The 25,574-nt window shown below is 40.1% G+C and overlaps 1 protein-coding gene across 2 annotated transcripts in view; it reads left to right on the top strand.

Moving 5' to 3' along the window:
• Positions 1-17,231, top strand: part of LOC138363440 (uncharacterized) — a 37,299-nt gene extending 20,068 nt beyond the window's left edge. Inside the window, exons 8-14 of one of the 2 annotated variants that reach the window (XM_069322624.1) lie at positions 2,176-2,369; positions 3,761-3,938; positions 6,318-6,497; positions 7,168-7,308; positions 10,641-10,791; positions 12,760-12,859; positions 14,903-17,231. In XM_069322624.1, coding sequence (XP_069178725.1) covers positions 2,176-2,369; positions 3,761-3,938; positions 6,318-6,497; positions 7,168-7,308; positions 10,641-10,791; positions 12,760-12,859; positions 14,903-15,002 — 1,044 coding nt within the window. In that variant the 3' untranslated portion in view covers positions 15,003-17,231. The remainder of the gene's footprint in view (positions 1-2,175; positions 2,370-3,760; positions 3,939-6,317; positions 6,498-7,167; positions 7,309-10,640; positions 10,792-12,759; positions 12,860-14,902) is intronic. The other variant, XM_069322625.1, reaches the window with a different exon arrangement.
• Positions 17,232-25,574: the final 8,343 nt, after the last annotated feature.

The following is a 25,574-nucleotide window of genomic DNA, read 5'->3' as shown; positions in this document are numbered from 1 at the left end:
ATAGGATAAGATTTTATACATTTTCTAAATCATTTCCATGAATTCAGTCTTATTTCCAACCCAGTATATACCCAGGTCTTTACTGAATCTTGTCCATTTTGTATCCATTGTTTTGTGTTCTATTTTGGGCTTATTTATTTAATATCTTATTAGTTCCTCCCTTGTAACTTTTCATCCATTTGTATGTTTATTATTGTGTGCCCCCCCCCCCCTTACTCTTCACATGTTCTAGAGAATGTAAATTAAACTTTCTTAATCTCTCATCTAAGATTAAAAAAGAGGTGTAAAAGCTTCTAATTCATTGGATTAACTTTGTCATCCTTTTATCTACACGTTCAGTGAATTAATGTCCATTCTATAGCCTGGTGACCAAAACTTAACTGCATAATCTAAATGGGGCTTAACAAGATCATGACAAAGCTGAGCAATAACTTTAGGTGACTAAAGCTAACACATATATGAATCCCAGTGGCCAATTTGCCTTGTTTCAAACATACTTCAATACTTGTTTCAAACTTCAGCGGCATATGCCAGGCTGGCCAACATACGAACGGCATTCAGAAACTTGTGTAAAGAATCATTCAGAACTTTGTATACCACATATGTCAGGCCTATCCTGGAGTATGCAGCCCCAGCATGGAGTCCATATCTAGTCAAGGATAAGACTAAACTGGAAAAGGTTCAAAGGTTTGCCACCAGACTAGTACCCGAGCTGAGAGGTATGAACTACGAGGAGAGACTACGGGAATTAAACCTCACTTCGCTGGAAGACAGAAGAGTTAGGGGGAACATGATCACCACATTCAAGATTCTGAAGGGGATTGATAGGGTAGACAAAGACAGTCTATTTAACACAAGGGGAACACGCACAAGGGGACACAGGTGGAAACTGAGTGCCCAAATGAGCCACAGAGATATTAGAAAGAACTTTTTTAGTGTCAGAGTGGTTGACAAATGGAATGCATTAGGGGGTGATGTGGTGGAGGCTCACTCCATACACAGTTTCAAGTGTAGATATGACAGAGCCCGATAGGCTCAGAAATCTGTACACCTGTTGATTGACGGTTGAGAGGCGGGACCAAAGAGCCAGAGCTCAACCCCCGCAAACACAACTAGGTGAGTACTAGGTGAGTACTGTATTTTGGATTTTTGGTTTAAGATTCTTACTATTCATGACATGTTTTTTGCATACAGATTTGACAGCTTTAACATTATCCAAATGATTTCTGGAAACAGACATTACCTTACCTAGGCTCAGAACCCTATATATATATATATATAAAACAGTATTAAACTGTATTTACCCGTCCTTCATTCATTGTAATAGCCAATAATCTAAATTTAGACACCCAACAAACAAATTATAAAATAAAGGAAGTGAGATTTTGGTCCATTCTGGACCATTATCAAGTTGTGAAGAGCATCTTTCATTACACAATTTAGTAACATGATGAATTTAATAACAGAGTTCCTCACCTTCTTAGTATCATTATCACCCGCAACACAATGAGCCTCTGGTAGTCTCTGAGATAGACTGCTGGAATCATTCTTCAGTGTGTCTGGCTGGGATGCCCTCTTGTTGACAATGTCCAGCAGCAGTTTAACACCCAGCAACCTGATAGCCGTTTGCTACTATCAAGATCCTGAATTTACCAGTTTTAAGACTTATTTTAATAAGTGAGGTTTGCCTTTAATACAGTGATAATACTAGAAAATTTATGATGGCTAGTATTAGCTATTCCTACATCCCACACCTGTAAGATTAGGCAAGACTCCAGGTGCCATCGACTTGGCAACTCTAGCCTGCTTGTCCAGTCGGTGTGAGGGGATGTGGCACCGCAAAATGTGTGTTTATCTCAAGTGACACTGCAGTACCAGTATGTGTATTTTCTAAAAAAAAAAAGATTTGACTATGTTTATTATTTATAAAAGTAGGTCTCTGGTTTTCTACCTAATTTTTCACTTCATTAAAAATCGACAGTTCAGCAGTACATGAATGATCGTTCTGCTTCCTGGGTTCCACAATATAGAAGCCATGAAATCTTTCAACCTGAACAGTTTTTGTATCTTGACAATTGCATGTATTGTCGTGCCTAAGAATTAATGTTTATTTGTTATTTAGTTTCTATAAGCCTTTCACTGTTGCTGTATATTAATTTTGTTATGATTTTACAGGTTGACATTTTAGGAACAGGAATTAGCCAGTATGGTGTTGCCTTCTTGCTCAAACATCTGCCTGCTTTGAGATCTCTTGGAAACTGTACTAATGTGACAGAAGCAATAGAAGTTTTAGTTGGCAACAAATCTCTTCGGCGCAATAGTTTCATGGGCCGATTGCGAAAATATGCCAGTAGATTTAAGCTCAACAGGTTGGTTGTAGTTTAGTTGTAACTATTATGGAATTATTTAATTATGGCAGTTTAATTTTATTCTGGTATGTGTGACATGTTTACTTCAAATGGTAATTATTTCTTGCTTTGATATTTTTTTTTCACTTTGCTCAATTCATTTAAATATGGGTATGCATTTTCTTTAGTGAACTTTCAAATTGTACATATGTATATGTGTGTGGTTTATAATCTGGCATGCTCAAATGCAGTACCTGCATTAACAAAATATTTTATGCACACAAACACAGAATGATAGATGGTTGGAACAAGTTAGTGAGAAAGCAATGTACCGAGAAAACCGGACACCTCGACCATTGCTCTCATGCTGTAATTACGCTTGGATAGTCACACACACACACACACACACACACACACACACGAGCGTAGCTCTCATCCTGTAACTACACTTAGGTAATTACACACACACACACACACACACACACACACACACACACACACACACACACACACGCATAATATATGCCATGCCATGAATAAATGCTATAATATATGCCATGCCAGGAATAAATGCTATATTATGGAATGTGGAATAGGAAAACATAGACCCCACACAACCTATAAATTATGTGAGAAATCTTAAAGAATTGTGATAAAGAAAGAGATCTAGGGGTGGTTTTAGATAGAAAACTATCAACTGAGGACCACATAAAGAACGTTGTGTGAGGAGCCTATGCCACGCTTTCTAACTTCGGAATTGCTTTTAAATACAGTACATGGATGGCGAAATACTAAAGAAATTGTTCACGACTTTTGTTAGGCCAAAGCTAGAATATGCAGCTGTTGTGTGGTGCTCATATCTTAAGAAGCACATCAACAAACTGGAAAAGGTGCAAAGACATGCTACTAAGTGGCTCCCAGAACTGAAGGGCAAGAGCTACAAGGAGAGGTTAGAGGCATTAAATATGCCAAAACTAGAAGACAGAAGAAAAAGAGGTCATATGATCACTACGTACAAAATAGTAACAGGAATTGATAAAATCGATAGGGAAGATTAAATAAGACCTGGAACTTCAAGAACCAGAGGTCATAGATTTCAACTAAACAAAGATGCTGAAGAAATATAAGAAAATTCACTTTCACAGAGTGGTAGACGGTTGGAACAAGTTAGGTGAGAAAGTGGTGGAGGCCAAAACCATCAGTAGTTTCAAAGCGTTATATGACAAAAAGTGCTGGGTAGACGGGACACCACGAGCGTAGCTCTCCTCCTGTATCTACACTTAAGTAATTACATGCATCACACACACACATATCCATGCATGTTTGTGCAAACAAACCTAGAATGAAAGTTTGTGTTGTAAATAGATATACAATTTTACACTCCAAATTCAGTGGCAGTCTTTAACCACCAGGGTGAAAGAAGACTGTGTATCTGCCTCAAAACTGGTCGTGATCACAACACTGTGCCCTGAACTTCGGGACTTGAGTCTGACGCACAGATTTTGTGAGGTTGACCTTGAGAGGTTAGCTGACCTTCACAAATCCCCCTCACACTTCAGATCACATCTAACTCAACTGAAATTCCTCAAGGTTTGTGTTTTGTGTTAGGCATGATAAGCTCCAATTTTGTAGGTGTTGTAGTGAGCAAATGAGATTAGGGTTGTGATAAGCATGTTGTGCTTGTGTTGTAAAGGATATTCGTCGTCACTGTAGAATATTTTCCCAATAATATTTGCTCTAAATAGTCTGGTATTCTAGTGCAGCAGACCCTCCATTTTTCATAAGATATGTATATATATATATTTTTTGAGAGCCATCTATATTCTAGGCAGTGCTGGAAACTTTGCTTTAGAATTGTCTGAGCCTTGGCTACCGATTAACCCACTTTGGGGTCTTGTTCCCAAGCTGGAGGGCCTCGTCCACCAAGCTGGGAACATGTGTTATCCTTCCTTCTTAGTTCGAGTTTATTGCCCTTTGTAGCCTTCCCAGTTTCCAAGTCACGTTCAGGGTTTGAATTTGCCACTGCTCTGCAAGATTCCAGTTTGACTTGCTTCAGTTTCTGCTGCGAGTTTGTGACCATGCTTCATGACAAGATCCACATTCCTTTGAGTTTGGTTCCTTTGCCACTTTCTGATTGAAGTAAGAGGCCTTAGTTTTCTCTTGGCTAAAAGTTAAATCATTGTTATCCATAGTGAAGTGCTAACTCTCCAGTTGCACTCAGTCCCTGGAGTAGGAGGTCTCCTTTATCTTTGGTGTTTTTCTGGGGGATTTAATCTATGAACCTAAAGACATGGATCAGTTTGGTGGAGACTTTTTGTACCGCTTGGGAGATTTTCTTGGTTCAGTTGCATTTGGCTCTTAAGTTGTCTGTCTGCTGAGGTCTTTTTTGTCCTTGTTATTTTCAGCTGCTGCCTCAGATGCTTAGCTTAAGTTGTGCAACTTCCATGGGTTGTGATGACTGATTTCTATGTAACACATTGTGACTGAAGGTGGGTTGTGTTGGACCCTCGAGGAGTCTGCTTGGTTAGTCTCTTTACTATTTGCCTTCATGTTCTCTCTCTCCCCCCTCCTTTTTCCTGGCAAGGAAGGTGAACTGAGTGTTGTAGGCAGCTGGTGTGTGTTGCTGTTTCACCAAGTGTGTCGACTTAAATTGGGTGTTTCGGCTCTGGCTTCAGGCCATTTGTGGTTCCATTCGTCATTTTGTGGTTCCATTCGTCTCACACTCCTGGCTGAGGATTGGGTTCTGGTGCTGGTGTGGCTACTCTCACCCTTCGTCTTTGACACCATGGTAGTGTCAATGGGTTCCCAAGTTTGTAGCTGAAGGGGGTGCCTCCTGTCAGCCCTTGCGTGGTAGACTCCAGTTACGCCTGTAGCTGGGGACAGTCTGGAGATCCTCAGGTGGGCTTAATCCTGGAATGCCTGAATTTTTCTTACTTAGTTTCCCAGAGTCTTTTGTGTGCTGGATTCTTCCTTCCTCATTGGATATTCCAAGTTCATGCTCAGCCATCTATTCATATACTCATCAGTGTTAGTCTCACCTTGTTAGGCAAGGTCGTTAACACAGTGACATATTCCCTTCAGTTGGTGTACATTTTTTAACTTCTTATGCAGGAGACTCTGGGGCCTTGTTTCATTCTGGACTCATATTCCTTGTCCAATTTTCAAGATGACCACAGTGTCTCAGGTTCACCTGGTGATAGTTGACTAGGCCACGACATGGTCAAAAGAATTGCAACTGGGAATTCCACTGAATTCACACGGATCCTGCAGCCTCTCCGAGACACAAATCAGGGTTTTACACAATTCCTCCATGCACTCGGGCTCTGCCAACAAGCTGTTCTGTGTAATGAAGTGAGGGCGAAGAGGTAAAACAGCTTGTTGGCAGAGCCTGAGTGCATTGGGGAATTGTGTAAAACCCTGATTTGTGTCTCAGAGAGGCTGCAGGATCCGTGTGAATTCAGTGAAATTCCCGGTTGTAATTCTTTACACCTGGTGATTTTGAGCCAGTCCTTGTTCATTTCCTTGGATGCGAGGGATTCATACTGACATGTTCCCATCCAGCGTCAGTTCAGGGAGTGGCTAGGGTTTTGTGTGGAAGACTCACCTACCACAGGCTCTACCCCTGTGCTTGAATTTAGGCCCAGAAACTTCACATGATTCAGTACAGTTGTGATAATTGTAGAAATGATATGACAAGTTTATATGCTTATTTGGGTAGTAAATGCTGTCTCATATGGGCCAATGGGTCTTCTGCAGTTTCATTTATCATTATGTTCTTATGTTATTTCTACTATGACCAAAAATCAGTATCATTATAATACTGATAATCTACTAACATTTTGTATAGAGATGCTCAAAACATGGTTCAAACTTTTTTAAGTTAGAAAGTGCAAAATAACAATAACCTTTTTATAAATATTCTAAATGCTAGTTGTGAGAAGAGTTTTCTAAAAGCCTTTTTTCTTGTAGCACCTGAGCCTGGTTAACGTTGCTTCAAGATCAGTGTCGGGTGCAGTGCAAGCTGTGGGCCAGCAGCTGACAGCTTTAACGGTTAAATGTCGAGGGTTAGACGTTCCAGTGGTTTTCCACACCTGCACCAACCTCAAGTATCTCACCATGGAAGGAGAGGATTGCTCTGCTCCATATGAGGTATGTAATATAACCGTGTACTGCAGTTGTTCAAAATTTAGTGACTTACCATTGTGCTGCATTGGACTTGGTAAGGGAAAGAAAGTGAAGATGTATGAGTTGCCTGTTTGAGGAGACATTTGACTAGATCAAATCATATTTCCAACCCATCTTAGTAAGTATATCTTAGTAAGATTAAAGTGAAATAAGTTGAGTGCTATGAGCAGTATCATCCCTTATGAAACCATACTGTGACTGTAAGATAATAGCTGTGCAATCTATGTAACGGCAGTATGGAAGAAACACTAGGTATTTATGGCCTCAGTATTTAATTAATTTTGTCAGGGACAGGAAGCCTGTGTATATATAAATATGGTAGGCTTGCATCGAGGTCCTCCAAGGTTGAACTACCGACCCTTCCTAGGCTGCAACCCCACAACAGTTGCCTGATTCCCAGGTACCTATTTACTGCTAGGTGAGCAGAGGCATTAGATGAAAGGAAATGTGCCCCCACAATTTCTGAACTACTCGGGAATCAAACCCAGGATCCCTGTTTGTGAGTCGAGAATGAAACCTGTAATGTACCAGTACAGTACCGCTGTACTTCATCCTTTGGCTAAATTTAAAAACCATAGATATACTTTTTAAGCAGTGTTAATGAGTATTTTAACCACATCTTATCTTTTGACAGGCAGTGGGGAATTTCCGACAAACAGCCCTTATCAAATTGCAAGTTGTCAAGATAAAATGTCACTTACCTGCTCCATATACAGACATAATTCTCAATAATGCAAGGAGTTTAACAAGATTGGAAATAGACTGCCTCTGTGATGTAAGTATGTTCTGTATTCTTAAAATATTAAAGGTACCCATATCATTAACATGTTTTGTGTTAATTTTGATACAGTATACTGTATAGTGTTGTTCAGTAATTCTTTAGTGAGCAATCTAAGTTTCTTGTGTATCATGTGCTTGGAATTTCACTGATCTCCACATGGTATTTGATGTTTTCTTGATCATGTAGTTGCAAAATTGTCATTTGAACAAATGAGATGGATAAGTAAAGTATAGGAAAAGCTATCAGCAATGAACAAGGATGACTTGGTTGTGGAAGAGGTTGTGTGGATCAGATATTTACATTGAGGCAGCTTATAGCAAAAGCATTAGAGAAAGGTTTAAGGTGTATAATCCAGTTATGGACTATGAGAAGCATATGATAGTGAAAAAAAAAGAGGACCTCTAGAGAATATTATGTATGGAATGGCTGGAGTGTAATTAAATTGAATTCAAATGCTGCAAATATGTTGTATGCAATCAGTAGAGGATGTACTCGCCTGGTTGTGCTTACAGAGGTTGAGCTTCAGCTCTTTGGTCCAGCCTCTCAACTGTCAGTCAACTGGTAATTACCTAAGTGTAGTTACAGGTTGAGAGCTTCGCTCGTGGTGTCTCGTCTTCCCAGCACTCTTTGTCATACTGTATAATGCTTTGAAACTACTAACAGTTTTGCCCTCCACCACTTTCTCACTTGTTCCAACCATCTACCACTCTGTTTGTGAAAGTGAATTTTCTTATATTTCTTTGGCATCTTTGTTTATTTAGTTTAAATCTATGACCTCTTATTCTTGAAGTTCCAGGTCTCAGGAAATCTTCCCTATCAATTTTATCAATTCTGTTACTATTTTGTATGAAGTGATCATATCACCTCTTTTTTCTTGTCTTCTAATTTTGGCTGATGTGATATACACGGACTTCGCAAAAGCTTTCGATAAATGTGACCATGGAGGGATAACACACAAAATGAGATCAATGGGAATAACCGGTAAAGTAGGACGCTGGATACTCAGTTTTCTGTCAACAGGACTCAATGAGTAACAGTCAATCATATAAAATCGAGTCCAAGTGCAGTTAAAAGCTCTGTACCTCAGGGTACAGTCCTTGCACCACTGCTTTTTCTTATTCTCATATCAGATATAGACAAAAATACAAGTCACAGCACACAGAGATCACACTAACGTGATGCATCAAATGAACAAATCCACAAGGGCAGTGACGAGGATTCGAACCTGCGTCTGGGAGCATCCCAGACACTGCCTTAATCGACTGAGCTACGACAGGGTTAAAAGGGTTGAAACCGAAGTTCTACTGAACTTAGAACTTAGAACTGAACTACTGAAGTAGAATGGCCTATTGACATAGCTCGGATGCAGGGGGGGTTGTGTAAAAGCCTGGTTTGTGCCTCGGAGAGGCTACAGGATCCAGTAAGTTCAGTAGAACTTCGGTTTCAACCCTTTTACCCTGTCGTAGCTCAGTCGATTAAGGCAGTGTCTGGGATGCCTTAATGTCTGGTGGGGGTTCAGGGCCGTCATCTTGTCGCATACTGTCTCCTCGTTTCGTGCGGCACTGGCGGAGCCGCTTCGGCTTTCTTTCGGTCTTGGTGTTATATCTGCGCCATTCGTAAGCTCTCTCGTGCATTGTTTCACCTCCAGCCTGCTCATGCGCCACCTGAGCCATCCTGGTCTCTGGACAGCATGCTCTTTCTTCTCCTCAGTTGGTTGTAACCCCTTCGGTTTGGGTTTGTTTCTTGAAGGCTCTCTTCCTGTTGGCATTTGCCTCTCGAGGTCGGGTCGCTGAGCTTCTTGCTCTCCTCCGGCGCAGGGGTTTCTTCTCCTTTGGTCGTGGCGATTGGTTCGTTCGGTTGCAGCCATCTCCCTCTTTTCTGGCACGGAATGAGACTGCTGCTTTCTGGAGGGCTCCTTGGTTTGTTGGTGCTTGGTTGGTCGGGCCGGGGGTGCATAGTGTTTTATGTCCAGTTGTGGCCCTTCCCTTTTATTTGCGCGCCACGGCTTCTGTGTCTGGGACGCTTTTTGGGTTGCTCCAGTTTCGCTCTTCCTTGTTCGCGGGTGAAGGTCGCCCAGGTTGTCCGCCGTGTTATTGCGGCTGGCCTGCCTGTGTTCTATTCCGTGCCCATGGCATTTGTAGATTCGCTGCTCTTGCTGCCGTCTAGGTGGCATGACCTAGCTGACATTCGGCACGGGGCTTTTGGCGTTCGTACAGAGGCCTGGCTGCTCGATATCTCGTGTCGTTCCCAGGCTCATTCGGGCATGTGTTGCCTTGGGTTGGCGGTTGCAGCCAGTTGTCTCGACTTTGAGTTGGGGAGTGTGCGGCGTACCTCCCAGGTACGTCCCTCTTGTTTCATCTGTGAGTAGTTAGCTCCGGGGAGCCGAAGGGGCTCCCCCCCAGAAAACCAGCGTTGAATGTAATGAAACGCCATTTTCTGGGTGAGACCCGGTGGCTCCCTCCCTCCCTCCAGTCAGCGTTTTTTTTTTGCATTTTATGACATCCAGCCTCAGAACTGATGGTGGATAGCCGGCGCGGTAGGTCTGGGGCTCCCCCTTCCCCCTCCCGGGGCAGGAGAAACTGTGCACACAGCAGCGCGGTGACGTGTGACGTCATGATCGTTTGCTCGTTTCTTTTAGGGGAGTTCTATTCACTTGTTCAGCTTGTGGTAGCAATTTTCACCAGAATAGGGGTTTGTTTTGGGACGCTTGCCTATCTCGGTGCCTGACCCGGTTAATGGCAGACATAGAATGTTTCCAATCACACGGGGGTTTCTATAGGCCATTGCTCCCCTTGCCTCTTCTGAGCAGGCCAGGTTCTGGCTCGTGGTTCCCGGTAGGCCCATAGAACTCCATACACATGACTGATGCCAAAGTCTGACATTAGCCTATCAGCCTGGATAAGCTCGGGGGAGCTTCCGGGTCTCACCCAGAAAACGGCGTTTCATTACATTCAACGCTTTTTTTTTTTTACTATTTGCTTTATTTCATTCGGGCTGATGCCTCTTGGACGTTGAATGTGGTAAACGTGGTACTGATGATGATGATGATGATGATGATGATGATGATGATGAAAGGTTGTGGTGGAGTTGGCGTTCAGTTGTATGTACGTACTGTACCAGTGTGGAGTGCATATGAAGTACTTTAATATTTTTTACATGATTAAGAAGAGAATCACAAAATAAAAAGAGTCTAAAAAGTAAATAAGACCAGTGTGTGTATAAAAGTTAGGGGTAAAAGTAAAATAGCCAGTGGGATATAAGAAAATTGTAGGTTCCTCAAGGTATGAGAAAGATCATGAAACAATAAACTACTATATTCTTCACAGATGAGTGATGACCGAGTGGACCAACTAATGCGAAATAAAAGTTTGGAGAAATTAAGGGAATTTGATGTGAGTCGAGCCCCAAAGCTCACCGTAACGTCAGCCAGAATGTTGGTCAAGCATTGCCCAAAACTGAGACAGCTCCAGGATTTAGGTTTGTAATTTTAACAACTCAACACTCTGTGCTTCTATATTGGTTGCAATATGACATTCAAAACTAAAACATTCTGAATATCAGGATTTTTTTTTTTTTTTTTTACAAGGAATCTTGATTTTAGCATTAAACTCTTATTATAGTGTTTTACAACAATATCTTAAGCAAATAAGGAAATCTGTTAAATTTGTGATGCAAGAGAACTGTTGAACTCTATACTGTAGTTAGAATGGCTTCTAGGAGCCATTTTAGGATGCTTCTAGGAGGCCTGGTTGACGACCGGGCCATGGGGACACTAAGCCCCAGAAGCACCTCAAGGTAACCTCAAGGTAGGAGCACTGTGTACTCATCTAGTTACCACCTGTGTGGTATAGTGCTTAGTATGCTTGCCAGACGAGCAAGAGGATCTGGCAACAAATCCAGGGCAGAGTTGGACAGTTGATCACCATTCCTTCACTATGTTCATCTCTGTGCTTCCAGCCATAATTGAGGACCCTGATATACAATAATTTTCAGATTGTGTTCCGGGAGGAACAGAATGCTGAATTACCTAATTAGTTCCAGCTTCTGACCCATGGCTTAAATCTCAACATTGAAAATAAGTTCACTTTAACACTTTCGCTCACCCCGCGCGCCACCCCTCGACAGGGCGATATGGGCCCCAGCGTGTCACGGAAGCGCGCGTTAATTTCGAAAAGTGTATACTCTCTTCAACTTTGTCACCTCAATTCTCCTTCTACGAGATTAAATTTGGTATCATTGTGTTCGCAATAAAATTCTCTACAACACTAAATGCATATAAACTCCAAAAGCCCAGCTAATTACCCGCAGCAAACAGAGAAAGTGCGAACGAGTTACCCGGGAGCGCGCAAACGTGATAAAATGTTTTCACTATTTTCACTCTGGTCACCTCAATTTTTGTCCTAGGTCTTTCAATTTGGTCTCAATGGGTTCGTAATAAAATTCTCTAGAGGAACATTAGCATATAAAAAAAAAAACCTGGTCACGCTCCAACCGCCGACGAGTTGAAGACGGGCCACGCGTTAGCCGTGAGTGAGTGCTCAGAGGCCTTCCTGCTACACTCCCAATTCCCACCCTTTTCAAGCCTTTCTTTCGCAATTTTCTTCCTGGAAGGGCCTTGTTCATGATTACTATCCATCGTGGAGTAAGCGTAGATAGTTTCTAAAGCCGCAGTAAGAAATATAGCCACGGGAAATAGCCGAAATGTTCACACGTTTGAGATGCGAGGGGAGGCGACATTGGTCACAACAGTGGAGCAAAGACAATGGGCCCACGGCATGTGCCAAGCCGCCTGAGGGCCACGAGGCTCAACAAAGAAAATGGGAAGACATCGGCGCACATTTTAAAACCAGTCCCAAAAAAATCGGAAAAAAACCTGATTTTTGGCGAATTTTTAAAGTGGATGACGCAATGCTGCGTCATCCCCGGCATTACCGCCAGTAAACGGATGACGCAATGCTGCGTCATCCCCGAGCGAAAGTGTTAATGTTAACCAAGATAGGGATTTAAAGTATAAGTACCTGTATAAGGCAGTCAAAACAGTAACAAAACATTGGGAAAACAATATATGCTTTTGGGAAGTAATTTATAAACTTGACTAAGAAGTTGTTAACTGCAGCCATTTGTGAACTAAAGCATTTGATAGAGGCAGATTTTGATTTTGTAAAAATAGTAATTAAAAATTGTCACACATGATCACAAATTTTCAAAGGTTATACAAGTACTGTATAACAGCTTCCCTTAAGATATGTTTTTATTATGAGGGTGTGGCTCAACATCAATTTTGCATTCATTACAGTAATCCATATTACATCTTGACTCAAGCAGTTCCAAAATGTTAATATATTCAACAGCTCCTCAATTTGTATTTTGTGACACAGATCATTTGGTTGCTGCAGTGGAGATGCCGCTCTTATCAATTTTTTATTTGTTATTTTTTTTTTTCAGGTGGGTGGAACATTTCAACAGATGAGTTAAATGCATTCCTGAAGGAGACAGAGTTGGAGAACTATGATATTCAGATAGTTTATAAACCTCGCAGAGCCAGGTAAGTTATTTTCATATGGTATTTAGTTTTATATTGTTTCTTTACTTGGGTGATTCATTTCAGTAGTAGGTTGATCTGTGATCCAGATGAGATCTCCAGTTGCAAGGAGGGAGGGGGGTGAAGATGTTGCTTGACTCTGGTAACTACCTAAGTATGGTTACAGGATGAGAGCTACGCTCGTGGTGTCCCGTCTTCCCAGCACTCTTTATCGTATAACGCTCTGAAACTACTGACGGTTTTGGCCTCCACCACCTTCTCACTTAACTTGTTCCAACTGTCTACCACTCTGTTTGCGAAAGTGAATTTTCTTATATTTCTTTGGCATCTTTGTTTAGTTAGTTTAAATCTATGACCTCTTGTTCTTGAAGTTCCAGGTCTCAGGAAATCTTCCCTATCAAATTTGTCAATTCCTGTTACTATTTTATAAGTAGTGATCATATCACCTCTTTTTCTTCTGTCTTCTAGTTTTGGCATATTTAATGCCTCTAACCTCTCCTCGTAGCTCTTGACCTTCAGTTCTGGGAGCCACTTAGTAGCATGTCTATGCACCTTTTCAAGTTGATGTGCTTCCTAAGATATCGGCACCACACAACCACTGCATATTCTAGCTTTGGCTTAACAAAAGTCATGAATAAAATTCTTTAGTATTTTGCCATCCATGTATTTAAAAGCAATTTTGAAATTAGAAAGCGTAACATAGGCTCCTCGCACAACGTTCTTTATGTGGCCCTCAGTCGATAGTTTTCTATATAGAACCACCCCTAGATCTCATTCTTTATCAGAATTCTTTAAAGATTTCTCACATAATTTATAGGTTGTGTGGTGGTCTATGTTCTCCTATTCCACATTCCGTAACATGGCATTTATTCACATTAAATTCCATTTGCCAAGTGGTGCTCAATATACTTATTTTGTCCAGGTCTTCTTGACGGCATGACTCATCTAAGTTTCTTATCCTTCCTATTATCTTAGCATCATCAGCAAACATGTTCATATAATTCTGTATACCATCTGGTAGATCATTTATGTAGACAATGAACATCACCGGTGCAAGAACTGAACCCTGTGGTACTCCACTTGTGACGTTTCTCCAGTCCGATACATTGCCTCTGATTACTGCCCTTATTTTTCTATCAATCAGAAAATTTTTCATCCATGTTAGAAGTTTACCTGTCACCCCTCCAATATTTTCCAGCTTCCAGAACAACCTCTTGTGTGGAACTCTGTCGAAAGCCTTTTTTAGGTCCAATTAGATTTGTGCCAAATAGGTGTGCTGAGATTGACGCCAGCAGGCTTGTCAGATGTCTGTCTCCTAAACAGTCTAGTGGTGTAAGCCGAGATGAGTTGCTGAAGGGCAAAAACCCAGAAAGACTAAATATAGTTCATATTTGCTATTTGAATCATTTTATTAATTTTGCTTCAGAAACTTAAGCGATATGATTTTGTGTCTTTATTTACACTCAGACTAACCAAAAAGCTTATTATTAGAGAGATCATATAGGAGATTAATTACAGAATTTGTTATTTAGATAATTCAATGCAGTAATATGTAAAGTTATACTGCATATTGTAGTTAAATAGAAGAGTGAGCAGAAAATGAATGGAAGGATATTCAGATAATGTGGTACAGTACTTATGCTAATCAGATATCAACACTCAGTTTGTTCTTGATTCTTGAGGTTATCTTGAGATGATTTCGGGGGCTTTAGTGTCCCCGCGGCCCGGTTCTCGACCAGGCCTCCACCCCCAGGAAGCAGCCCGTGATAGCTGACTAACACCCAGGTACCTATTTTACTGCTAGGTAACAAGGGCATAGGGTGAAAGAAACTCTGCCCATTGTTTCTCGCCGGCGCCCGGGATCAAACCCGGGACCACAGGATTACAAGTCCAGCGTGCTGTCCGCTCGGCCGTTCAGCTGGAGGATTGAGTACATGGGTAGTTGTTCTGTACATGGGGGCTGAGGCAAGTATAGGGGCAGAGAGATGTACACCTGAGGTACTCATCACTCATTGCTTTGTTTATACACACTATATTATTTTACAGAAATGACGGCCATAGCGATGACGACCTTGTAGACGACTCGGATCAAGATTCAGATGTTTGGGGACCAGTGAGGAATCTCTTCCCTCTTGTGATACTCTAGGTTCAGAATTGGGACAAATGAAATCAATTCATTCTGTTGTGATAAAAAGACAAAATATACATTTGTGATCTGTTCATTAATGAGTGGGTGCAAGGAGAGAGAAATTAAAATTGTACCATATTATATATGTAGAATTAAAGAACCAGCCTATTTTATTCAATTACAAAAATTTAGATTAAAGACTATTTATTTATTAGTTCATGAATGTGACCAGTTAATGAGCAGTGAACAGTGTCTAGTGTCTTGTAAAATATGAAGCATTAAGATACAATGTGTATAAGTTTGATATGATGCTTAGCCTCTCATGTCTAGATTTTGTGGTCTAGTCTCACTACTATGTTAAACTTTTATTTCTCATTTAATAAGACTATACTGCTCTGTGCCCCTTTATCTTTGGTTCACATCAAAACTGTAACTCTTACAGTTCAGAGCCTTATTACCAGATGTTCTGCCTCACATTAGAGTACTAGGTTCAGAATATTATTCTGCCATGTAGTGTCATTCAGTACCTGATATTTTTAAGCACTTAAGACTGATAGTTGGTTATTAACCAGTTTTTGTAAGAGTGTGTAAAATGTTTAAGAGGGTCCATTCAGAACATGAGTGCTTTCATAAATATTGATTACATAAATAATACTACATGGTATATTGCGACTGGAATAGCCAGGACAGAGACGTCTCCATATGATTTGTTGATCAATAAATATGAGAGGTTTGAGAATGTTTTTTGTATTTCCACTTTTGCATTTTGTTTTTATTTGTTGGCTGAAAATTTTAACTTGACTGTGACTAAACATTGCAATGGGAAGAGATTATACAGTTGGTAAATGTATATGTCAGGCATTCATCATTACCCCATTTCCACAGGGCGGGGCAAATCATCAAGGGAGGAAATAATAATATAGAGAAAAGAAAACAGGATGTAATGAAATTATACTCAGTTATTCAAGTCATATACCAGAATGTATTATTGAGAACCACCACCACCCCTCATCGGTGCCCCAAGACTCGGTGTACATTACTCCTATTGTGTTAATATATACAAACAAAACATTTACTGCTGCTTAATGTAGAAGCATGTAAGAATGCTTCAAGCATTTCCATATAAATAATTTGAAAGCAAAGCAGTTTAAGGTAACTTTGTCTTGTCGGCATAATACTTTGCATGTTCTGTATCAATATTACAATTTTCACAAAAACACTCCATATCTATACCATCAAACATCCAAAATCATATGTGGTGTTATGAATTGATATTTCCAAGGAAGTAGTAATCACGAGGCCAGGCCATCACCGTGAAAGGTGTGCAACAAAACGCTCGTGTTGGATTAAGTAACAAAATCAGGAGACTGGTAGATGTTGTCACAGCTTAAATATAACTTGGTTTTAAGTAATCTTTGGAGTTCAGCTTACATGAGGCATTAGATGACGTGAAATGTGAAGTGTGTAGACATAGACAAGACCACACACTAGTGCATTACATTTTATACTGCAGAGAAACTTACTACAATGCCATAGTGCATGAATGAAGGCGAAGGAAAGACCCAATACAGTACTGTATATGTAATTTGTACTGTATAATTTAATTTCTGTATTAAAAAACAAATTTTTGGGATGTAACCTACATCCTATCTCAAGGTACTGTATGCAGTGTTCTCATTCTATACAGTATGTATACATTGTGAAAACATTATACAGTATACAATACCTTGAGAAAGGGTGTAGATCACATCTGAAAATTTGTTTTTATTACACTTACACATAAATTGGGTATAACTTCACCTTCATTTTATACTGCGTGATAAAACATTTATAGATACCATATATATCTAAATGTATATTGCCTGAAATGACAAATAATTTTATTATAAATAATTAGATAACTGAAATTTGTGCATTGTATCCATAGTTTGCTTCTAGTAAATAAATTAAAGTACTGTAATGAATATACTGTGTAGACAAGAATCATAAACAGCAGCTCCTAATAATTATCCTGTAATATCCAGTATTTGAAAATTATTTTATTATAAAATGACTTACCTCAAATGTATAATGGTAAACTAAAACTAGATTATACAGTATGTAATTATAATGGTGAGGTATCGTGCTTATTATTATGACTTTCTCTTATGTAAATAATGTCTTGTAATTTTGTGTAATCTCAGTTATAAATGTACAACAGCTTATGAATAAAGTTTTTCAATTTGAATTTGAGGTGCAGTGCAAGAAGGGTGTTACTAGCTTACATTATACAGTAATTAATGATAAGGTTTGCAGATAAATTGTAAAAGTCAATGTACAATATCTGCTCAGGTCTGATTAAGACGTGCTCGCTGTAATCCTGTTGTACTACTGTTTACTGGATAAATATGGGGGGTGCACAATAAACTAGCTTCCGCTGGCAGTAAAAATAAAAAATTCAAGGTGTAAAAGTGGAGCACAAGCACTTTTAACAAAAAAGCCAGATGGAAAGTGTGACTGAGAGTCAGAAGTTGTCTGTTCCTGTACCCACCTGTGTAAAAATACAAATACTGTAAATAAAAAAGGTCCAGAAAATGGGAACCCTGTATACGGATAAAAAGGGGTACCTTACATTTTCTAGGTTTGCATACAAAGTGGGTATTAAGGTCTTATGAATTAAGGAAGACCTGGTGGTGAGAGAATCCCTGAGAGGTGCATAATGAATTTAGAGTAAAATAAATAAATAATATTAAAAGTAACATTCATCAACGAATTGATAACAAATAAAGCATATTGTCTGACTCGTGTCTATATTCTGTTGCTACATATTCTCCCTGGCTTGGCACCTTCTTTTGATAATTACTTATATTCTGTCATACAGAATTCACTAGATATAATTAATAATAATTCACTGTGTCGGGGGACAGGAAGCCAGAGTGTATTCATACACATTAGGTTCTTATAAAGGTCCCTCCTCCAAAGCAGAATTGCTGACCCCGCCCAGGATGCAACTCCACAACAAGCTAATTAACTCCTGAATACCTACTTAAAGCTAGGTGAACAGAGGTATTAGGTTTCACCTAATGCTGTAGGAGAAAGGAAATGTGCCCAACCATTTCTGTCCCGCCCGGGATTCGAACCGGAATTCTCGACTGTGCGTCGAGAACAAAGCCAACTACTACCAGGGGCCCCTTGTCCCGGTAATGTTCACATAAACATTACCTTGCAATACACACACACACAAATCACAATATTACCTTGCAAGTTCATGTTGGTTTGTGATGGGCCTTTATACCGTACAGGTTTAGCTCTCTTAGAAGGCAATGTTACTTGACAAAGAGTATATTACCCTAAGGTGGGACCCCCCTTGGGTGCAGGACCCAACTGGGTGTAATTTGTTAAATTGGTTTAAAGCCGGGCCTGATGGACATTAGCAGATACAGTAGTGATGTGTTGCAGCTCTTGCTCACAGAATTAGAGGGGGGGGGGGGACTTTCAACAAGCCGCCGGCTTCCAGTCCTCATCGAGGACTGAAATTACCCTCAGGTAATTTCAGGAATATACAGTTGGAGTGCTCATTTAGTCAACAGATTCGCTTTATGAATATACAGTTGGAGTGCTCATTTAGTCAACAGGTTCACAATCCCCATGGTGCAGTGGTAAAGCACTCGCTCGGAGCTTTGGCCTGGGTTCATATCCTGGCCGAGGAGGATTGAGTGGGCGCCAATCCTTAACTGTAGCCTCTGTTCACCCAACAGTGAATGGGTACCTGGTTGACTAAACCACACACTAGGAGTGTGTGATTTGGTCAACATATTTCAGCCACGTTATTGTGACTCCTCGTCTGCATAGGGCACCGGGTTGTTAAACGATTTGTCGGGTCATATTCCAGGGAAATAACTAAGATTAATGACTTGCCCGAAATGCTATGAGTGCTAGTGGCTGTACAAGAATGTAAAACAGCAATGAAATATAATTTCATAAACCTAATATACCTTCTTGTATATTTGCTATATATCAATCTTGTCATTCTACTGATTTTTTGTCTTCTCTCTTAACCTAACTAATGTATCCTTCCTGGCTATCTACGGTGATCTTCACTCCACTTCTAATTGTTTCTATTTTTTGTGTACTTACATTTATTGTTGCCTTTTGCTATAATTACTTTCTATTTACAGATGATTTAGTATTTAGCTGTTCCTGTAATTGCTTTTTTTATTGTATCGTGACCCCATTGCATCTACATGCATACTGATATTGATCCTGATCGAAATCTTCTGTCTCATAACCACACTAATCAGCACATTGATCATCATTATTGCAGGTATTACACAGCAAATCTTGCAAAAAAAAATTCCTAAATAGCACCTGCTTATCAGTTTACAACCAAAATGTTAGATCACTTGGTAAACATTTTGATGATATAAATGCACTACTCACAGCACTAGGTAATAAATGATCTTTCATTATTTTAACAGAAACCTGGTTAAGTAAAGACTATACCCAACTCTATAACTTAGCTGGTTATAAAGCCATTCATAACTGCAGGCCTAATAAAAAAAGGAGGTGGCACAGCAATATATTACAAAGTTACCTTCATCTGCAATAGTGTCATAAGTGATAGAGATGACTATTGTGAATATACCTTTGCCAAGTTCTCCAGTAAATCCCTTAAATCCTCCTTGACTATCGGTGCCATCTATAGATTTCTCAATACCAACATAGCTTTATTCTCAGATAACGTAAGGAATCTTATAAATAATCTCAACAAAAATCACATCATTCTATGAGGTGATTTCAATATTGACCTGGGTCTTCAAAACAACCCTCAAGTTGACTATTTCCGTAACAGCATGAACTTCTGTATGCTAATCCCCACAATCACAAAAACCACCCGAGTCGCGACATCTGCCACTACCTTGGATCACTTATGGAGTAATATAACAGCTCCCTTTACATCTGGGGTAATCTATAACAGAACAACTGACCACTATCCTACCTTCCTCATAGCAAGCATGAGCATAACACCATCAAAAAGCAAGAAACTCTCATTTAGGCTACACAGTGAATCAGATTTAGGCAATCTTACAGATGCACTTCACAATATTAACTGGGAATCTGAATTCAATAATACACAGGATATAAACTCATTAACTAACATCTTTCTCTACAAAACTCTAAGCCTCTAAACCCTCTACAACACTCATTGTCCTCTCCTTACCAAACAAATAACTGACAAGAATAAACAATCTGTGGCTCACAAGTGGCATATTCAAATCAATGAACAAAAAATATGAATATGAAAAGAAATTTAGGATTAGCCTAGTTACAAAGGAAGTAGTTAAGAGGTACTCATCAGTGCTTACCAGTATCATAAGAAAAGCTAAACTTTCATATTATTAGACTAGATTCAAAGAAGCAAAAGGCAACATGAAAAGCACATGGAATACCATCTCTAATATCCTAGGAACTAAACAACACTCCCACAACCAAATAACACTCTCTAAGGATGGCTATACACCGTCAACTGATTTAGAAATGGCAAATGAATTTAATAGCTTCTTTTCATCGGTTGGTGCTAATCTTACCAGAAAAATCCCAAAGACCCAGACACATATCTCTCAGGCAGCTATCCACACTCTCTTCTCCTTTCACCAATCAGCCCGACAGATGTGTCCATCATACACTCACTAAAAACCAAAGCTGGGAACATCAGTGAAATCCCATCCATTGTATACAAGAGCACCTCCCATGCCCTTGCCCCACCCATAGCTCTACTGTTCAACAAATCTATAGAGTGTCACACCTTCCCTGATATCCTTAAAAAAGCAAGAGTAACGCCAGTTCATAAAGGAGGTAATCCGGCAGACATAAACAATTATAGACCAATATCAAACCTACCCATACTATCAAAAATTGTTGAAAAAATTATCTACAAACAGCTCTACTCCTATCTCGTAAAATTCGACATTCTTAGCCCCTGTCAGTTTGGCTTCCGCTCCCAAAAGAGTACCAACGATGCAATTATTAGTCTCCTTGATATAATTTACTCAGCCCTTGACAAAAATAAGTTTCCGATTGGACTCTTCATTGACCTGAGAAAGGCCTTTGATACTGTTAATCACAACTACCTCTTACGTAAACTCCATCATTATGGAATCTGAGGCCATGCCCTGGACTATATCCAATCCTATCTAAATGATAGACACCATGCAATGTGTAGCCATCAATGATACAACCTCTTCCACTCTACCAATAACCGTTGGAGTGCCACAGGGCAGCATCTTGGGGCCTCTCCTATTTCTTATATACATCAATGATCTGCCTAATGTCACCAACATTCTGAAACCTATATTGTTTGCTGATGATACTACCCTCATCTACTCTAACCCCAACCCACATACACTAAATAATGTTGTTAATAATGAACTAAAAAAAAGTTCACTTATGGATGTCAAGCAACAAACTAACACTTAACAACAAACTAACACTTAACATAGAAAAGACCTACTACATCTTATTTGGAAACAAATCAACAAATGCAATTCAGCTTCAGATAGACAATGTTAACATTAGTAGTAAAAGTGATGGAAAGTTTCTTGGCCTATTCTTAGACAAGAGACTCAACTTCAGCACCCACATACAAAACATAACTAAGAAAGTCTCTAAAACAGTTGGTATACTCTCCAAAATCAGATATTATGTACCTAACTCTGCTCTCATCTCACTATATTATGCACTAATCTATCCCTATCTCAACTAAGGTATCTGTGCATGGGGTTCAACCACTGCAAACCACCTCAAGTCCATCATCGCCCAGCAAAAATCTACTATCAGAATAATAACAAATTCTGCTTTCAGACAACACTCAGCCCCCTTGTTTAACTCCCTAAACATAATCTCACTCCATAAATTCTCTTGTGTCAACTACATTTACAAAACCCTGTTCTTAAATGCAAATCCTGCTCTGAAACTCTCCCTGGACAGATGTAATAGGACCCATTATCACCACACCAGAAATAAATATCTCTTTGATACCCCCAAAGTCAAACTTATTCTGTGTAAACACACTATGCAAATAAAGAGACCCAGTCTATGGAACTCACTCCCTAACGAATTGAAAAGCTGTCCAACTTTTGCGTCATTCAAAAACAAAACAAAAAAGTACCTAATTTCATCTTCATAGTTTCCTACCTTGTTGCTTTAAAATTGCACTGTATCTATTGCTACCCAATCTCCCAATCTTTATGTACCCAATCCGAACAACTTTACTATTGGGATCATTGCTGTCTTCTTATATGTGCTATCAATCTGCTGTATGGTGTCTATTAATCTTCGTTTAAATTACCAATCAAGTTGTCAATGTAATCAATCAGAGCTTTAATATACCAATGTGCTTTACTATACTTACTAATCTCTCTCATCTCAATTTTTTTCTTACATGCAATGTATTTGTTATCATTTTATTAATTCTGCTAGAATTTACCTACTTAAAAATTATCTGTTAGATTAAGGACCTGCCCGAAACGCTGCGCGTACTAGTGGCTTTACAAGATTGTAAATACTATGCTATGTATTCTCACAAACCCAATGTACCTTCTTGTATATAAATAAATAAATTAATAATAAATAAATATAATTAAATAAGTAAAAAAAGTTATGAGATTCTTAGCAGCTGCCATGGGGTGCATAATAAAGAAAGAAATTGATTGCCATGTAGGTAACAGTATCTAAGCCTAATTCTGGCAATTACTATTTTTGCCGGATGTTTTATACTGTCCGGATGTATAGGTCTAAACACATCGCTGAGTGCTGTACATTATATATTTGCATAAATACGAAACTAAGTAATAATTTTCCATTTATATTTATTTATTGAAATATAAGTGTTTGCGGTTAATTTAGTTTTCTATGAAATTGTTTAGGGTTAACAATAATAAAATGTATATACTTTTATATGTTTTGCCTCTGTATGTTTATTGTGAAAAAAAGCAAGTTTTAATATTACTTACACCGGTGAATAACTATTTTTTGTTTAACGGAACAGAATTCAGAAAGATTTTGCTCAATGCTGGAATTTTAATAATAATAATAGCATAAATGTGGAAAACTGCAAAAACCTCTAATAATATTTCATAATGCATTGCTTAAATATGCAATCAATTCTATGCAGGAAATTTTTTATATTGTTTGTAATTATAAATCTTCAGCCATTGCCCAATTTTATGGCCATTAGTGTATTTACTGGTGAGAAAGCCGGGAGTAAAGAGGTTTGTCTGGCGCTTTAAAGAGCCGAGACTAGGGCGGTAAATCCAACAGCCGCCTTAGCGTCTCTTCTTAAAGTTCTTATGTAAATTTTTATATTAAATTAACATTTTTAATAATTTGTTTCTAAGCATCCCCTTTCAAATTGTAGAATAAAACTTTTGATTACAATGAAAAACGTATAAATTTCAAAACTATACAAAAAAAAGATGAACATACGAATTGCTCAAAAAACGTATGTCCGCAGTGCAACATTCACTATATATAGAAGTTCCAAGTGAAGTATTGCTGGAAGCTGTGTCTAGTAGACACACGAACATTGATCGGTCAGCTTTGCTCTGGTCTGCTCGCTAGTGTCACATTCGCTTCCATATAAGGGGCTCCCGCTGCCTTGCCGCACGGTCGAGCCCTGGGCTTCTCCCGGGCTGTGGTTGTCCTCTCCCGTAGCATCTGACTTCATGCTTGTGATACATATCATACAAGGGGGGGTTGATGATCGATTCATTCCGAGGCTTCCAGTCGAACGGCCCTGCATGTGGCAGGTTGCCATCTTTTGATTCTCATTGAAAAATAATTTTATTGATTTATATAACTTGTTATATATGTATATATATATAATTGGATATTTAAAGGTTACAATAATAATTGGATATTTAAAGGCTACAATATATACATCGGAATACAATAGGATTTGCAGGTTATAGATCTCTTGGAGCACCTCTGCTTCCGAACAGGAACCGAGGACGCAGCAGGCGTTTCCTCTCTGGATCGCCGCACTGAGGCGCTGAAACAGGAAATTGGCAAAGTTTAACATGGCCAATCCTCCAGATTGTAAATGTTTATCTTTGGAGTATGCTGCTCCTATGAGTGGTGGCATAAGCATGGAGGCAAAGTCCTCGACCATCAGGCCTCGAGCATCTGTAGCTAATGTTGATTTTACTTCACTTACAAATATTTAACCTGGTTCCTCGTTCAGTTTTCCAAATCCTCAATTCCATTAAGAAAACATTTTATTGCAGCAGACAACCTCAATCACTACAATTTATGTAATTCCCAGAGCATTCCAATCCATCATTTCCAGGTCTACAACCTACAAAAAAACCAGCGTTGAATGTATGAAACGCCATTTTCTGGGTGAGACCCGGAGACTCCCCGGAGCTTACTAGGCTGATATGCTAATGTCAGACTTTGGCATCAGTCATGTGTATGGAGTTCTATGGGCCTACCGGAGACCACGAACCAGAACCTGGCCTCCTCAGAAGAGGCAAGGGGAGCAATGGCCTATAGAAACCCCCGTGTGATTGGGAACATTCTATGTCTGCCATTAACCGGGTCAGGCACTCAGAAAGGTAAGCATCCCAAAACAAACCCCCTATTCTGGTGAAAATATTGCTACGAAAAGCTGAACAAATGGATATAACTCCCCTAAACGAAACTAGCAAAGGATCATGACGTCACCGCGCCGCTGTCTGCGCAGCTCCCCCCTCCCCAGGAGGGGTAGGGAAAGCCCCAGACCCCACACGCCGGCTATCCACTCTTTAGTTCTTAGGCTGGATGTCAAAACACGCAAAAAAAAAACGCCGACCGGAGGGAGGGAGAAATGCCGGGGAGCCTCCGGGTCTCGCCCAGAAAATGGCGTTTCATTACATTCAACGCTGGTTTTCTGGGGGAAAGACCCTTCGGCTCCCCGGAGATAACTACCTACAGAGGAAAAACTTAGGGACTTACCTGGGAGGCAGTCGCTGCTCACTTCTCAACTCGAAGTCGAGACAACTGGCTGCAACCGCCAACGACACAGGCCCGACTTGGCCCATGGACGTTCACAAGGTAACGAGCAGCCAGGACCCTGTTCGACCCCCAAAAGCCCCGCGCCAGAATGTCAGCCCACGACATGTTGCCAAAGACGGCAGCAAGAGCAGGAACTTATGAATGTCCTAGGCACGGGGATAGACCGCAGGCTGGCTAGCCTTAATAACTCTGCAGACGACCTGGGAGACCTGCACCCGCAAACAGGGAAGAAGGGAAACCGGATCAACCCAAATCGCGTCCCCGGACACAAGCTGTGGCGTGCAAATAACAGCGAAGAGCCGCAACCGGACACAAAACATGATGCACCCCTGGCCTAACCAACCAAGCATCCACAACCCAGGGACCCCTCCGGAAAGCAGCAGTCTCATTCTTTGCCAGAAAAGAAGGAGACGGCTGCAAACGAACAAAACCATCACGAAGACCGAAAGAGCAGAAACCCCTGCGCCGGAGGAGAGCATGAAGCTCACCAACCCGACCCCCAGAGGTCAATGCCAACAGAGAAAGAGCCTTGGAGAAACAATCCTGAACCGAAGGGGC

Source organism: Procambarus clarkii, chromosome 11 (assembly GCF_040958095.1).
Source record: "Procambarus clarkii isolate CNS0578487 chromosome 11, FALCON_Pclarkii_2.0, whole genome shotgun sequence".
Taxonomy (NCBI): domain Eukaryota; kingdom Metazoa; phylum Arthropoda; class Malacostraca; order Decapoda; family Cambaridae; genus Procambarus; species Procambarus clarkii.
The sequence above is the reverse complement of the archived record's forward strand: the minus strand, read 5'-3'. Positions and strand labels throughout refer to the sequence as shown.